Source organism: Paramacrobiotus metropolitanus, unplaced genomic scaffold (assembly GCF_019649055.1).
Source record: "Paramacrobiotus metropolitanus isolate TYO unplaced genomic scaffold, Prichtersi_v1.0 Parri_scaffold0000216, whole genome shotgun sequence".
In the NCBI taxonomy this organism is placed as follows: Eukaryota; Metazoa; Tardigrada; class Eutardigrada; order Parachela; family Macrobiotidae; genus Paramacrobiotus; species Paramacrobiotus metropolitanus.
This window is the reverse complement of record NW_026570436.1, coordinates 36,762-50,777: the sequence shown is the minus strand read 5'-3', so window position 1 is coordinate 50,777 and position 14,016 is coordinate 36,762. Positions and strand designations below refer to the sequence as shown.

The 14,016-nt window shown below is 45.5% G+C and overlaps 4 protein-coding genes across 4 annotated transcripts; 1 reads left to right on the top strand and 3 right to left on the bottom strand.

Moving 5' to 3' along the window:
• The first annotated feature begins 3,669 nt into the window (after positions 1 to 3,669).
• LOC129601165 (kelch-like ECH-associated protein 1) lies at positions 3,670 to 5,173 on the top strand. Its single transcript, XM_055499900.1, has 2 exons — positions 3,670 to 4,175; positions 4,260 to 5,173. The coding sequence occupies exons 1-2, from the start codon at positions 3,889 to 3,891 to the stop codon at positions 4,918 to 4,920; spliced, it is 948 nt and encodes a 315-aa protein (XP_055355875.1). The 5' UTR covers positions 3,670 to 3,888; the 3' UTR covers positions 4,921 to 5,173.
• Positions 5,174 to 7,205: 2,032 nt separating this feature from the next.
• Positions 7,206 to 9,398, bottom strand: LOC129601158 (uncharacterized). Its single transcript, XM_055499892.1, has 5 exons — positions 9,262 to 9,398; positions 9,078 to 9,180; positions 8,835 to 9,011; positions 8,515 to 8,590; positions 7,206 to 8,388 (listed from the first exon to the last, which is right to left on the bottom strand). The coding sequence occupies exons 2-5, from the start codon at positions 9,126 to 9,128 to the stop codon at positions 7,406 to 7,408; spliced, it is 1,287 nt and encodes a 428-aa protein (XP_055355867.1). The 5' UTR covers positions 9,129 to 9,180; positions 9,262 to 9,398; the 3' UTR covers positions 7,206 to 7,405.
• Positions 9,399 to 9,699: 301 nt separating this feature from the next.
• LOC129601168 (uncharacterized) lies at positions 9,700 to 11,074 on the bottom strand. Its single transcript, XM_055499903.1, has 4 exons — positions 10,814 to 11,074; positions 10,492 to 10,638; positions 10,229 to 10,326; positions 9,700 to 10,079 (listed from the first exon to the last, which is right to left on the bottom strand). Exons 1-4 carry the CDS (start codon positions 10,853 to 10,855, stop codon positions 10,049 to 10,051), a joined length of 318 nt encoding a protein of 105 aa, XP_055355878.1. The 5' UTR covers positions 10,856 to 11,074; the 3' UTR covers positions 9,700 to 10,048.
• A 481-nt stretch (positions 11,075 to 11,555) lies between these two features.
• On the bottom strand, positions 11,556 to 13,934 carry LOC129601169 (kelch-like ECH-associated protein 1). The gene is made up of 3 exons (XM_055499905.1): positions 13,890 to 13,934; positions 13,399 to 13,757; positions 11,556 to 12,415 (listed from the first exon to the last, which is right to left on the bottom strand). Exons 2-3 carry the CDS (start codon positions 13,692 to 13,694, stop codon positions 11,779 to 11,781), a joined length of 933 nt encoding a protein of 310 aa, XP_055355880.1. The 5' UTR covers positions 13,695 to 13,757; positions 13,890 to 13,934; the 3' UTR covers positions 11,556 to 11,778.
• Between the last annotated feature and the right edge of the window lie 82 nt (positions 13,935 to 14,016).

The following is a 14,016-nucleotide window of genomic DNA, read 5'->3' as shown; positions in this document are numbered from 1 at the left end:
TAAGTCGATTTGTAATCGCTTCACCTATCGTCAACGATACCGCTGCATTAGTTGCAGAATTTTTTGTGGAGAAGGTTTTGTTCACTTTTGGAACACCCATTAAGCTGTTGCACGACAGAGGTACCCATTTCCGAAATGAACTTATTCTCAAGATCACGGAAATCTGCGGTATTAAGCAGGTAATGACTGCTTCGTATCACCCTCAAGGAAACTCACTGTGTAAGCGTCAAATGGCCCCACTTGCTGAGGGCATCGCTATGTTTACTGCACCAACGCAGAAAGTCTGGGACTTATATGTGTCGTCTGTTGTGTTTGCACATAACGCTGCAGCACAAACAACCCACGGATTTTCTCCGTTTTATTTAATTTTTGGCAGACATCCGAACTTCCGTTCGATACTCTATTTAAAGTGCGCGAAAGCCTGTTTCACAACAGTTATCCTGAATATGTGCAAGGATTGTTAGCACGGCTATCAGCCGGATATGAAATCGCTAAATTGCGCATCGAACTGCAGCAAAGCAGAGATGCTAACCGGCTAGACGCCCACCGAAAGGCGGTTACTTAAAGCCCGGGCGATCTTGTACGAGTGCGGCAGCTTACGCAAAAAGTTGGTAAAAATACCAAACTTTCCGAAAAATATGCATATCCGTACGAAGTTACCGTACGAAGTTATTCGTAAAATAAATGACAATGTGTATGAGTTAAAACGGCTATTTTCCGGTCCTAGGCGCAGCCTAGTTGACAAATATAATGTTGACCGGATACAGCTGTATATACAGCGTCTAGCGTCCGTTAGTGACGAAACAAATGCATCTTTTTCCTCAACTCCAAATGAGGAGACAGCTGATAACAGTTGGGAGAACATTCCGGAAAAAACTCCGGTACGACGCAATCCTGTCCGCAAGGCCAGAACAAAGAACGTTTCGTTGAGTGTGCAAAAACCTCGCATAAAGCGAGCTGGGCACCAATAAAAGCGATGACTTTCTCTACACCGTCGTACTGTATACGTACAGGCGTAACTTTAAAGATACTGCTGCAATTATGCAGATTATGCGCATTACGTAATACTACCTAAGGTAGTACAAGTGCACCGGCTTGACCGGCATTCTGCAGAACTTGCACTGATGCTGTATGCTGTACGACTGCCAAGACGGCAGCCTGCTTAACGCAGAACAGCCTGAACAAAGACAACGGCCAGACTGTCAGTCTGATTTTTCCACTCTGGCATTCGCATCTAACTTTATAATTTTAAAGTGACGTGTGCAAAGCGCAAACCGTTTTCCCGCACAGTTTACACTGTCTCCATCAACATGGATCCTCAAGTGTACCCTTGTGCCGCCTGTCGTTTTCAAATGAACCAGGCTTACCGAAATACTGGACAATTCCAGATCATCCCCTGCATTCACGCAGACTTTGATGAGGTGTTTCTGGCCGACATCGGCATCGTCCCCGACGAAGAGCTGCGTCGCGCCGTTGGTGCTGCGGGATCCGGAATTAAAACCGGCCAAGAACTGGATAACTGCTCACGCAGCGCTGATTGACGCGGATGACAACAAACGCCGGACGGCATACGACGGCTTTTGCGTTCGCGCCATGCACGTCGCTCGGAAGGCCATCAGCAGTCCGCTGGTACAGTTGGCGCTGAAGTTTCCTGCCCCAGGACTCGTCGAGCCGATGCTTCATCGCCTGGAATGGGAGCAGATCCCCTTGGGCAACAACGATGTGGATGAATGGGACACCTGGGCCACGATGGTGGATGCCTGGACGGCGTACAACCCGGATCACTTCCGGATGATGGATGCATGCGCCGATTGTCCTGTCTGCGATCCGCAGTACTCCAGCAAGGAGATCAAGTATTGGGCGATGTGGGAAGGACTTACGCCTGAAGAAGCGGAAAAGCTAGCGGCCGAACTGGACCTCCAACCGGGAGACGAACGAGCTGACGAAGCTATGGATGCCGAAGATTCCCACTAACCATTACCGGAGTTTGCACCGGACTTTTTGGGATCGTACAGTTCTGGGTAACCAGTAGTTTGTTGTGTTTTTGTTCATTTGCTTATGTATAATTAACCTTTTGTTCATAACACTGCTATGCTAGCAGACTTCTTTTGTTTAACGGCTGTGGGTCCAGCCTCCCCGCAGCGCGGGGACGTGTCGTGCCCTCTCCTTACGGGAGTTATTATGTAGTACGTTTATCCCCTACATGTCTTCCTATTGGCCGGCGTAGCCGCCGGAGCTGTTACGTAATCACTCGCTGTTATTCACGGCCTATAAAAGCCGGGCATTCTCTGTTATAGAGTCAGTTGCATTTTCTGATCTTTTGCTTTTGTTATTAAATTTGATCTGGAAAGTGCGGCTCTCTCGTTTCGTTTAGTAGCAGCAAGTAGTTTTGCTGGTCATCAGCTTCCTAGGCTAGGAAGTAGCCATTCTTCCCCCCTAGTAGAGCGGCACTGGCAGCTCCCTCCGACTTGGAAGTAGCCAATCTTCCCCTCGGACAGAGTGAGAGTGTTGCATAGCTTGTGACACTCCATTAGCCTTTTAAAGGAATACCGTATTCGACCAATTATTGACCCGTGGTCACTCATTTTTCCGAAGTACTTTGGATAAGGTCTTTATTTCAGGAAAAGATCTTTTTTCGTAGGGGGAAGTACTGGAAAACCGACCCTTCAGTTGGGCCGGTTTTCCAGTACTGGGTATATCAGGGCGCTGGGCGGGCTTCTAAATCGGGAAGAGTCACTATTTGATGAATTACGGTAAACAAGGATTGAATAACACGGTATTTGATGGATTACGACGTACCGTACACTGTATACTTAATACGGTAAAAATGAAAAGGAAAGCCGAAGTAACTGACTAATTAACAGCTCCAGGTACAGCAGGCGCCGGTCCGGCATGAGCGTAAAGCTTTCCTGGCACCGGCTCAAACACAAATGTGACGCGTAAAATGTTTGAAACCTGATTGGCATTTTATTGTCAGTTTTGGCACTGAAGATGTATCTGTAGACTGTACTCACCATCAGCCGTATCGGATTAGCTGTTATCAATTTCCTTTCACAGTTCACCTCATTACCTAACATCGTGCCGGTTTGAAACTTCTTTTGGATTCCCATTTGCTACCGGGTGGCACTTTTGATTTGCGAGGGACAAGTATTTTCATTGTATTGAGCCATTCTGGCTAGCCAGCCGCCCGTCTTTGCGGCCATGTTCCAGAACAACATGAAAGAGAAAACAGCATGAAAGAGAAATCCACGGGAATCTGCCACATTAGCGACATCGGTGTCGATGCTCTGAAGGTCATGATCCGATATGTGTACACATATCGGAGCCTATTTGACAAGAAACGCCAGTTTAATGGAGCTGTGGATGGCGGCTGACAAGTACTGTATGTATGACATTGCGGATCTGCGTGCTGAATGTCTTGCTAACAGTAACAGCCACTTTTGGAACTGGTCATAGACCCACAGTAATAATCATATTACTTCTTCCCCATTGCATAATCATTTGATTAGAAATAAAATCTCAACTATGTACAACAAAGGAGTAAAAACAACCAAAGATACACAATATTAAGCTCTGGAAAGTTTTAAAAATTGAGCGCCGGCTATAATTATTTTTCTGCGGCAATCTGCGCTACTCTAGCGCTTTCGCCATCACAAGTCCCCCCCAGTGGGGGTTGGCTGTTTTGAGATCTGTCTTGGTGGTTCTGAACTTCTGATAGTAAAGACAGACTAAGACAGTTAATATCCTTGATGCGTTGTCGCAGATTATTACGTACGAAAACTAATCGTAAGATAATCGATTCTCAAATCCTACAAATTATATGTTGAAATTTTATTTTTATATTTGTTGAAGCCATTGTTATTTCTGCTGCGCAAGTGCAAGTACAGTATGGCTTTTTTGGGTTGTCCAACAAATAACAGTCCGGCGTTGAATCTGTTGTACGCAATCCCTGCAGAGCAGTTCGCTCTGGAAGATCCCTATGCCAACCACTTGCGTTACAGTTGTGATTTCAACGTGGAGGCAGGACCTAAATATCCGCAGATCCCGTCGTCTACTTGGACCGTAACAATCACGATTGGAGTCAATGATGCCAGCATCGTGGCCAAGGTGGAACCAAAAGGACCATCCGAAGAGACAACGTCGTCTGGTTCGCTGCTTGTGGAGTGCCGAGTTCGGTACGAGTATGTAGAATTTTCACATTTGCAAAGAGAAAAAGGTTATTGCCATCAAGCACCCATAATAGGGTTTTGTGTTAACAGCCGGAATTGGGTAGGATCGTGTGACACTGTTGTGCAAATCGATGGAGATGGCTGGACCACAACTGCTGCGGAGCCAGAAGATCTTAGTGGACTTGTAACAATGACATCTCTGCCTTGCGGAAAAAAACAGTGCGCTCTAAAACAGACGGCTTTCGTGAATGTGGATTTGACATTCCACATTGACACGGAATCTCTAAATGCTGCGGTTAATCGTGCCGATTTGAAACATCTTCTGGATTCCCAACTGCTCTCGGACTGTACTTTGATTTGCGAGGGACATCAGTTCTCCGTTCATCGCGCCGTTCTGGCTAGCCAGTCACCCGTCTTTGCCGCCATGTTCCAGAACGACATGACGGAGAAATCCACGGGAATCTGCAACATTAATGACATGAGCGCTGAAGACCTGAAAGCCATGATCCGGTATGTGTATACACGAGCGGATCTGGAAAAACATTCCAGTTTGATGAAGCTGTGGATGGCGGCTGACAAATACGACATGGCGGATCTGCGCGCTGAATGTCTGTGTGTGATGCTGGAGGCGGTTAGTGAGGCGCCGGTGGACCAGGCATTGTCTTATTTGAACTTTGCGCACGAGCATAACCTGAAGAAGCTCCGAACCGCAGCGGCCCGAGTGGTCAGCATGGACGTGGACGATTCCTGAATGAGCCTGACATGTATTACAGTCTGTACAGAAAACGCTTTCTTAGCCGTTGTATACGCAAAAAGATCTGATGGATGATTACCCATTGTACGCAAGGATGGTTCCGAGTTGTTAGTTTAGCTGTCTGTCCGTACCTAAGTACTTCTATTTGCATAGCTGTACGTGGCATTGTTTCTACAGTGAAAGGACTTGTTTTCTGCGTTTGAATTTGGTACTGTACTCTAAATATCGTATTTCGAGCATCCGTGCAAAAGTGGACATTGAACGCTTCACTTGTACAATACTCGTACTATTACAATGGCTCTTCTCAGTTCACGAACGATGTTAAATCAGGTCCCGGCGTGCGGCTGAACTCACCCTCAGAAATGGTAGGTGGCACCGTGGCAGCATACGAAAAGCTTTTAATAATAACGTGTACAGACAGTACAGTTATTCCTTAATACTGCTTTAAATGCGCAATTTCCTATTAATTTTGGTACTTCGTTATTTCTACATGTGTAATTGGTTTCCGTACAGACTGTACAGCTACAGTAATTTGTCTTCCTGGATTTACGGCTTTCTCGCATCAGTCGCATGCATGGCGTCGCATTGGCGTGAAAACTCAGAAAAGTGCCAAAAGGTGGGTGCAAGTTTGAGTCGTGCAACTATGTAGAAATGACCTAACATCATAATCAAAACAAAACTACAGTTTATGGAGTAACACGGCCTGGCGTGTTTTGGAGGAAGGTTTGCATAGAAGTAGCTATAAATATGATTTATGAAAATTTAATAGATCCACCCGTACAAAATCATCTCCCTTCACGACACCAACTGCTTCAGCCTGCCCACCGAATCCGGCCAGTTCTTGCGTATCTGCAGTCGCAGGTGGATACGGGCACCTGCGCCGATGTTCGCGCCGCTGCCTTCCGGAACTTCTTCGGGTTGTGTTCTCGTGCGAAGTCCAAGTACTGTACATACGAGCATCGGAGCATGATAGTCGCGACTCGTATGCAGCTCCGGCACTTTGAAGTTTGAACTGTCCTACACTGACGGCTGACTAGCGATTACCACAACGCAGTAGCGTCGCTTTTCTTTGAATTGTGCGAGTTAAAAAAGTGTTTGACAGCAGGTGGATTAAGAAAAAAGAATACTTAGTAGGGAAAACAAGTACCACAAGAATACTAATGGCAGTTATGTTCAGTACCTGCTCTAGTTCAAGAAAATACTACATAGGATTACAGTAGTTGGCAATCGATAGATTAGGTCATTAGGATTAGTTGGCAAAAGAGTAACGACACAAATTTGACGGCGTGGATTATTGGTGGATATTGCGTATGCAATGATGCAGGAAGTTTCTGCGGCAGTGTGAAGCGAATATATGTCGAACACCGACAGTAAGTCAATCGAGCAAGTTTAACCCACTCCCAAACTTAATCTGAATTGATCGACATCCGCGTACTATGGGTGCGAGAAGATCAAAATACGGGCATCAGAAGTAAAACCCAGAACATCCGGTCCCCTTAGCAGTGCTGGCTTAGCTCTGCTACCGGCAACGGCGTTCTGGTTTGTACTGATCTTCTCAGCACTGAGATCCAGGATGCACATCGTTTCTATGATAGCGGAGAAAATTAGGTCGAAACAAACCGAGCAGGGTTGTGTGAACTGTGAATTCAGCGAGCTGTATTTGAAGCGGTAACGAATGGTTCAGCAAGACCATGTGCCCAGTGGGAGCACTCACCATCAGGAGCTGCGCATAGTAGTAGTGCCGGCATCCGGTGTCCTGTTACATCCCTTGTGTTCTATGTGCAGTACACAATGCATGACGCTAGCAGATTGATTTTCATGTGGCACGTTCAGGTTTAAATTTCAGCTTAAAACAAATAGACCAGCATATTGTAGCTGTAACTTGCAAATAAATGATTACAACCCGCGGAAACAGGTGCTTTCCCCATGGCCATCACGAAACTCACACTGGATAGCCAGTGTGTAGCAGTCTTGCACTCCGCGATACCGGCAAACTGTTTATTCGTTTCTTCCATTAGTTTTTGTACAAAAGCTGGCCCATGTGTAAAAACATTTCGTAAGTACATACAACACGAAAAAAGCGGTGCATCGACCGCGTAAAAATTACAAAGGTGAAAAATTGATCATCTACTGGTAGGATGCAGCTCTTTCTGAAAATGGCAAAATCGAAATTTCTAGAGCAGTTCACATCTGGTGTCTTTGACAAAATTAATGTTTAACTGCAGCCTTTTCATGAAAGTACAGTAGCGTCGCAGATAACTGCAGCGATTTTTGGACTTCTGTACAAAGTTGTGTTTATTTCATTCGCGGTGCATATGTGCATATACAGATACGTACCATCGGTACCAAAGGCCGCTAAACATAATATTTGACATTCAGACTGGGACATACAAAGATAACTGAACCAAAACAGCCGACAAGACCTAATGCAACATTACAAAGCGAAACGTCCGCAAGCAGCGATTTCTAGGATGCAATAATTCTAGTTATGTACAGTGTTGATTTCCGTCAGACGCTTGCCCCCCGCCCCGTCGATAACCACCACATCCCAGACGGCGCCATTGCGTTGCGGTGCCCGATAGTGACCTCGTACCACCCCCTTAATGTACACCGTCACCGAGGCGTCAAATCCTCCGGCATCCAGCGCCGAGGACGAAGCCTCCGTACGACGCACGGCATACGAAAACGGTCCGGGACTTAATTTACTGACGGTGAGCGTGCTCCGGCAGGACGTCGCCAGACAACTCTGCGTCTGGTTGACGACGGTTACACCCGACCCTTCTGCTGTCCCGGTTAAGACCGTTCTCGAAATGTTCCGCCATTCTAGGAGGAACTGCACGGTGAGGACGCGGTACATATAACTCAGCTGGTGTGGATACGTGCGCGTGCGATTAGCCAGCGCCACCACGGCCAGGCATTCGGGTTTGTAGCCGGCTTTCTCCAGACATACAGTGTAGTGTCCTGTCGGTAGACGGATCTCCCAGGTCCCGTTAGCCGTCGTGGAGAGAGTGGCCACCACCCCGCCGTGTTCGTTGCGCAGACCGTTGCGGAAGATGACCGTCGCGTTGGCCAGCGGTTGGCTGGTGTTGGCGTCCAGGACACTTCCCTGTACTACTCCCGGGCCGTTGGCCAGAAACTCCTTACTCTGACTGATCATGCGGATACGCAGGGGCTCGGGATCGACGTCCGCCGCTTTGATGTGGTAATGCGGGATCTCCACGGGACGGTACGCGGGGTGTTCGAACAGGAGGATGTATTTGGTGGTCACGTTCAGGGGGAAGTCAAACTCCCCGTCGATATTGCTGACGGCCTGGATCGCCGTGTTTAAGGTTAGGAAGTACAGGGCGGAGATGGTCGCGTTGTGAATCGGATCAGTGGTGTCGGCATCGATAATTTCACCAGTAAGGTCGACGAGAGTGTTCGTGGGGGTGGTGACGGGGAACTCGGTGGTGGTCGGCAAGGCATCTACACAGTACTCGTTTAATTGGTTTTACGTGGTACTGACAATGAATTTAACTTATAGTAGCAGGCAAATGGAAGTAGAATCATAAGGCTAAAAAGGGTAAGGAGGTCGAAAAGTTGGCTACTCACTTCGCATTTCGATTTCCGTCAGACGGTGATGGTAAATAAACAGAAAGATACCGAGGATGCATAGAAGTATCATCATCTGCAAAATCAAAATGTACAGCGAAAACTACACGCAGTTAGTGGCTGCTGAGTCTCTGACTACGCGATATTTGTTAACAGTGTACATACAGTATAACTGAAAATAATTAATTTTGTTAATACTCGTACGTCGTACTTTTGCGCTAAAAGTAGTGGCAGATTAAACGCTTTATTGCATAATGATCAATCGTTGCATCTTGTCCAGATCCCAGTAAATGACAAAGTCAAAGTGCAGAAGACTTTACCAGCAAGAAGACCACAAAGATGATCACGCAGCGGATCCAGCGTAGTTTCCTCTGATCCGACTTTTCCTGTACAATTGGCGCCATTTCCGGTATTTCGACAGATTTCTGAATAATCGGTATTGTGTCGGCGTCGGAGTAGGAGTGCTGTTGCGTTTCATTTGGTGAATTCATTGTCAGCTGAAAATGTCACAACGTTGTACAACTTACAAGCAATACCAAATGTTGGGAAATGGCTATAATTACCGTTGGATCGTCATATATTGGATTGTAGGCAAATCGCACATTACTGGACATGGTGATTTCCTTTGCAGATCAACATACATAAGAAGCGATACTCGTGCATAAACTGTAAAGCAACCGCATCAAAATGTGCAACTGAAATCTGGGTACATGTAAATTTTAAAAAAATGCTGTAAATAATGATTACCGACGTTCTGGTATCGGATGTTTACAACAGTATGCTGTATCAGCCAGTTTAATTGATGTTACTGCATAATAACGTCGTTAGAGCCGTGCAAAAGCAGTCCTTTCTGGAGCACACAGTGTTGTCAGCTGCACTGTGCGTGTAATGATTCATCAGTGTATTACGGTTTTTATAATTGCTAGTTTGATATTATACACCATTGTGAAGCAGCACCCATATCTTTATCACAACAGCGATCTAAATAGTACAGTTCCAGCGCGATACCGATCCGTGTAATGAGTCACAAAGACTTTACATATGATGTCGGTTTACGTGAATTCTTTCTGTTTAACAGCCGCACCGTAGCCGCCACTCCCGATAAATTAATCAGCTTAATTTTGTAAACAGAGTATTGTACTGTACAATACATCCCGAATTAAAGCCATTCCCAGAGCACCGTTTAAGGCTTTTATAAGGAGTTTGATTTAACATACTGTAACTACATGCAAAACCAAGCCGGTTTTTAGAACATTATAGGGACGCGAGAATGTTTTTTCTCGCTTTTTGGCCATTATAACATTTTTATTCTTGGTGGATAAAAAATTTTAGAGAATACCGAACACAACTAGCAGCCGTGCTAAACATAAAAATAAAAATCCAATAATTTCTTTATCAAGTTAATTTCTGATTAGAGATGTTGATGGCTATTGTGCGCTGTACAGACTGTATATTTGTCACATTCGGCGTCCGGTGTCCGGCTCTTTCAGATTCGAAGCGGTGCAGCATTTGCTATATAGTAATTTCCAGATCGCTAAATACCGGGCGCATCAATATCGAGGAGCCTAAAAACAAAATCAGTAAGATTTATGTCAAAAACATTAATCAGACAAACTGACCACAAATCGATACAGCGTCAAAGCGTAAAAACGAGTAAGATGAGCAGTGGAATTAACACTTTTAGCGTTAACACGAGACTTCTATTGCGACTTACTGAACGTCTCCGTTTTGAGTTGGGTCAAGATCAGGCGCTGCGGGAATAGCAGCAGGAAGCAGGAGGAAGATGGCAACAGCACAAGCACCCATTACTATCTATACGAGAACAAACGCATCAAATCTGATTTCGGTAAACGCTGCAGTTACTGTACTTGATTCAGAATTTATAATTCGTTGGTTTTCACCACAAGAAGCAATACCAAGCAGGCGATTGCACGGCTTCCTTTAAAAAGATTAAAAATCTTAAAAAATAGTAAATACCGAGAGTGTGAAAACGATGGCGGCCCACCAAATGATGAGTGACTTCCTGCTCCATTTGTGATCTAGTGTGGCTTCTTGTTTTTCAGCATCGACTGAACTGGGCGTCATATCGGCGTCGGAATACTTCCTGGTGAATTTAATTACCAGCTGCGGAATAAAACGCATAAAGTATTTGTTCTGTTTATCCTAATCGCTCATCGTTATTCCACTAAAATCAGTTAATCATGTACAGTGTCTGTATATACAGCAGCTGCTGCAAACCAGTGGTATTTGGTGGTTATTTTAACCTAGCATACTATAACAAAGGAATTACAAAACTTACCGCGGGATCGTCGTATATAGGATTGTGAACACCACTCGTCATGTTTGCCAGAACCGGTATATGTATAATCAAACGGTAATGCTTCTAATAGCGCAAATTAAAATTTATGCGCTCTGTTAAGGCTGCACAAAATTCACCGAGAAAGGTTTATTTTTGTTATTTGTAGATAACAGTTTAAAACAATGGACAAAAAACCGTCTGTAAACTGTTGAATTTGTTAACGTAAAATTGTTTAACGGAGACGAAAGCATTAAATCAATGTTGGAGGCAGCACTTATGTGGAGGGTTGATGAATCACTAATTATACGTCCTCCGGTACTCGTATTAGTCCGCAAATTCTTCGTTTTTATGCTTTACCGTATTACTCACACCTTGATCGCCAGCACGATACCGTACAGAGTCTAGAGAATTGGTGTTTATTGCAGTTTTTCTAGACGGTCCGGCGCAGTTAGTCATACGGGCTCGATCGACCGGGACAGCACTCAATGGTATTTCTAGTTAGCCGTAAAATTTTGTAAGAATGGAGTTCTTCGCAGACTGTAATTCTCAACATTCTAAATTTATGATGAATTAAACAGTTTGTGAATAGTGATGTAGATGCCCGTACATAAGGATTACATAATGTGTTCTGAGGATTACATAAGATCGCTATTTGCCTGTATAAGGCTGTATTGCGAGATGAATTTCCAGGTGTTCACAATACAAAACATGAATAATAACACTAACATGGTAAAAAAATTGCCGCAGATTGTACACATGACAACAAAGTGAGACCGATTTATGATGCAATAAAAAAACGTAATTCAATTCTATTCCAGACTGCGAAACGAAAGAACCATAAGCCTGTGTTCCCACAAAAATAAATGAAATGCATACTGTAACTTTTACATAATCATAAAATTGGTAAAACATGTAACAATCAATACAAACAGGCGATACTGCGACTGTGTTCAGTAGCAGATGATTCAGGAAGTGCCGGTGTCCATGCTGACCACCCGCACCGCTGCGGTTCGCAGCTTGGTAAGATTGTGCTCCCGCGCAAAGTCGAAATAGGACAACGCTTGCTCCACCGTCGCCTCACTCGCTGCGACCAACATCGCACGCAAACATTCCGCGCGCAGATCAGCCATGTCGTATTTGTCAGCCGCCATCCACAGCTCCATCAGACTGCCGCCCGCTGTCACATCCGCTCGAGTGTACACAAACTGGATCACCGTCTTCAGCGCATCCGGACTGATGTCGTTGATTTTGCAGATTCCCGTGGATTTCTCCTGCATGTCGCTCTGGAACATAGCCGCAAAGACCGGTGACTGACCAGCCAGAAGGGCGCGATGCACGGCGAACTGCTGGCCAGCACAGACCAGCGTACAATCGGATAGCGTTTGTGATTCCAGTAAGCGCTGCAGGTCAGCCCGACCGATTGAATTCTTGGACTGCTGATCAATGCGGAATGTCAACTGCACGTACACGAAGCAGTCCTTCGCTAAACTGCAGTGAGTATCCCCAAAGCGCACAATTTTGGTGAGATCGTCCGAGCGGATGGACTTCCACCCGGTTGGATCGATCTGTACGGTATTATCGCAAGAACCCTCAGCGTCCGGCCTAGTTAGCAAAGTACATAACATGTCAATCACTGTCATGAATTACCATTTAGCACTAGGGGCACCCGAAACCACCTTGGTAAAGTACTGGTACTGTAGATTACAAAGCGATTTTTGATTCATACAAAACCAGTTAAGAGATTCGAGTTTCTAACCAGTAAGTGCTAGCCGCAAATACCACCAACGCGTCGTCGGTCTAGTGTGTATGGTCATAATCGGCGCGTGTACCTGTGGATCATGCTATTGCATAACTTTCATATGTCGAGAGAAGTGTATCGATAGTCTTGGACTTGGGTGGTATGTTGGATAGTGTGAACGGAGAGGAATGTCGATGGAAATGCTGCGAAGTTGTGAAGTGTAAGCATTAAGGCATGCGACTAGACGGTCTTTTTTTGTGGCAGTCTGCATCCGGCAAATGGTAACGGATTACATACAGTATTCTCGCTCTAACAACTTGGCGGAATACAGCTTTACAGTTAATAAGCTTAACCACCATTTGTGCTAACTGTGCAGCATACTGTGAGGTGCGAAGATCATCGGACATTGCCGTGTAGATATGGATAAGAAGTGTTCTATAAGTTGAAGGAACCCAGAGAAGGCAATAAGTCAAGGGGTTGGCGGCCACCGGCAAGTTTTTAGGATTTGACTCCCCCTGCTTTTCAAAAGCGAGTGCCACCGTCAAAATTTGACACCCCCTTCTTTGTCAAACATGAGACGTCCCTGCAGAACTTCTATACCTTTGCACGCACTCGCAAATCACAAGCCCACACAAAACGCTCTGTAAGTTCCAGAAGATCTTTACAGCGCGTGTCGAGAGCCCCTCCTATCGTTACATAACGCAAATCACGGTTTGTGCCAAAATGGATAATTTTATCAGCCAGCTAACTGTACCGTAGTGGTGGTTCACCTCATAACTTACGGTTAATGCCATACTACGTATGTACATAATAGTGAATCATTAGTGATGGTTCATACAAAACCTACCGAACTCGGCACTCCACTGTCAGCGCGCAGTCCGATGTCAGCTTGTCCGAAGGCTCCTTGGGCCAGACATGCGACGCGGTCCAAAGCGTATCCACAGGGTTGTATCCGATGCACAGGTTCACTGTCCAGACAGATGACGGAATCTGAGGATAGTTGGGACCGCCGTCCACATTAATGTCTGTAGTGTAGCACGTTTCGCCCTTCGTAATGTTCCCCAAAACAAACTGCTCCGTAGGCAGTTTGTACAGTAGATTCAATGTCTGGTTTCGGTTGAAGGGGAAAGCTGGGGATGCCATGTTGTGGTGTCGACTCGAAATGTTGTTGTTGTCACTTGTCCACAAACACGAATGATGCAGTCCCTAGATGCAAGAGAGGATATCTACTGCTAAACAGCCTAAACTGACGACGATGAGTGCGCAGCTGCGAAGAACGCTATGACATCATGAACCGGAAAAAAAGCCGAACCGTGGCAAAACCGGCAGCGAACTTACCCGAAGCGCCAAGAGACATAATCGCAGCAAATACTGGTATATGTAGGCATTTTCAACCGGAAATGCGCGGCAGCAGGGGTTACCAGGAAATCGCTTATAGACAGTTACAACCATAACTGGTGCTGTA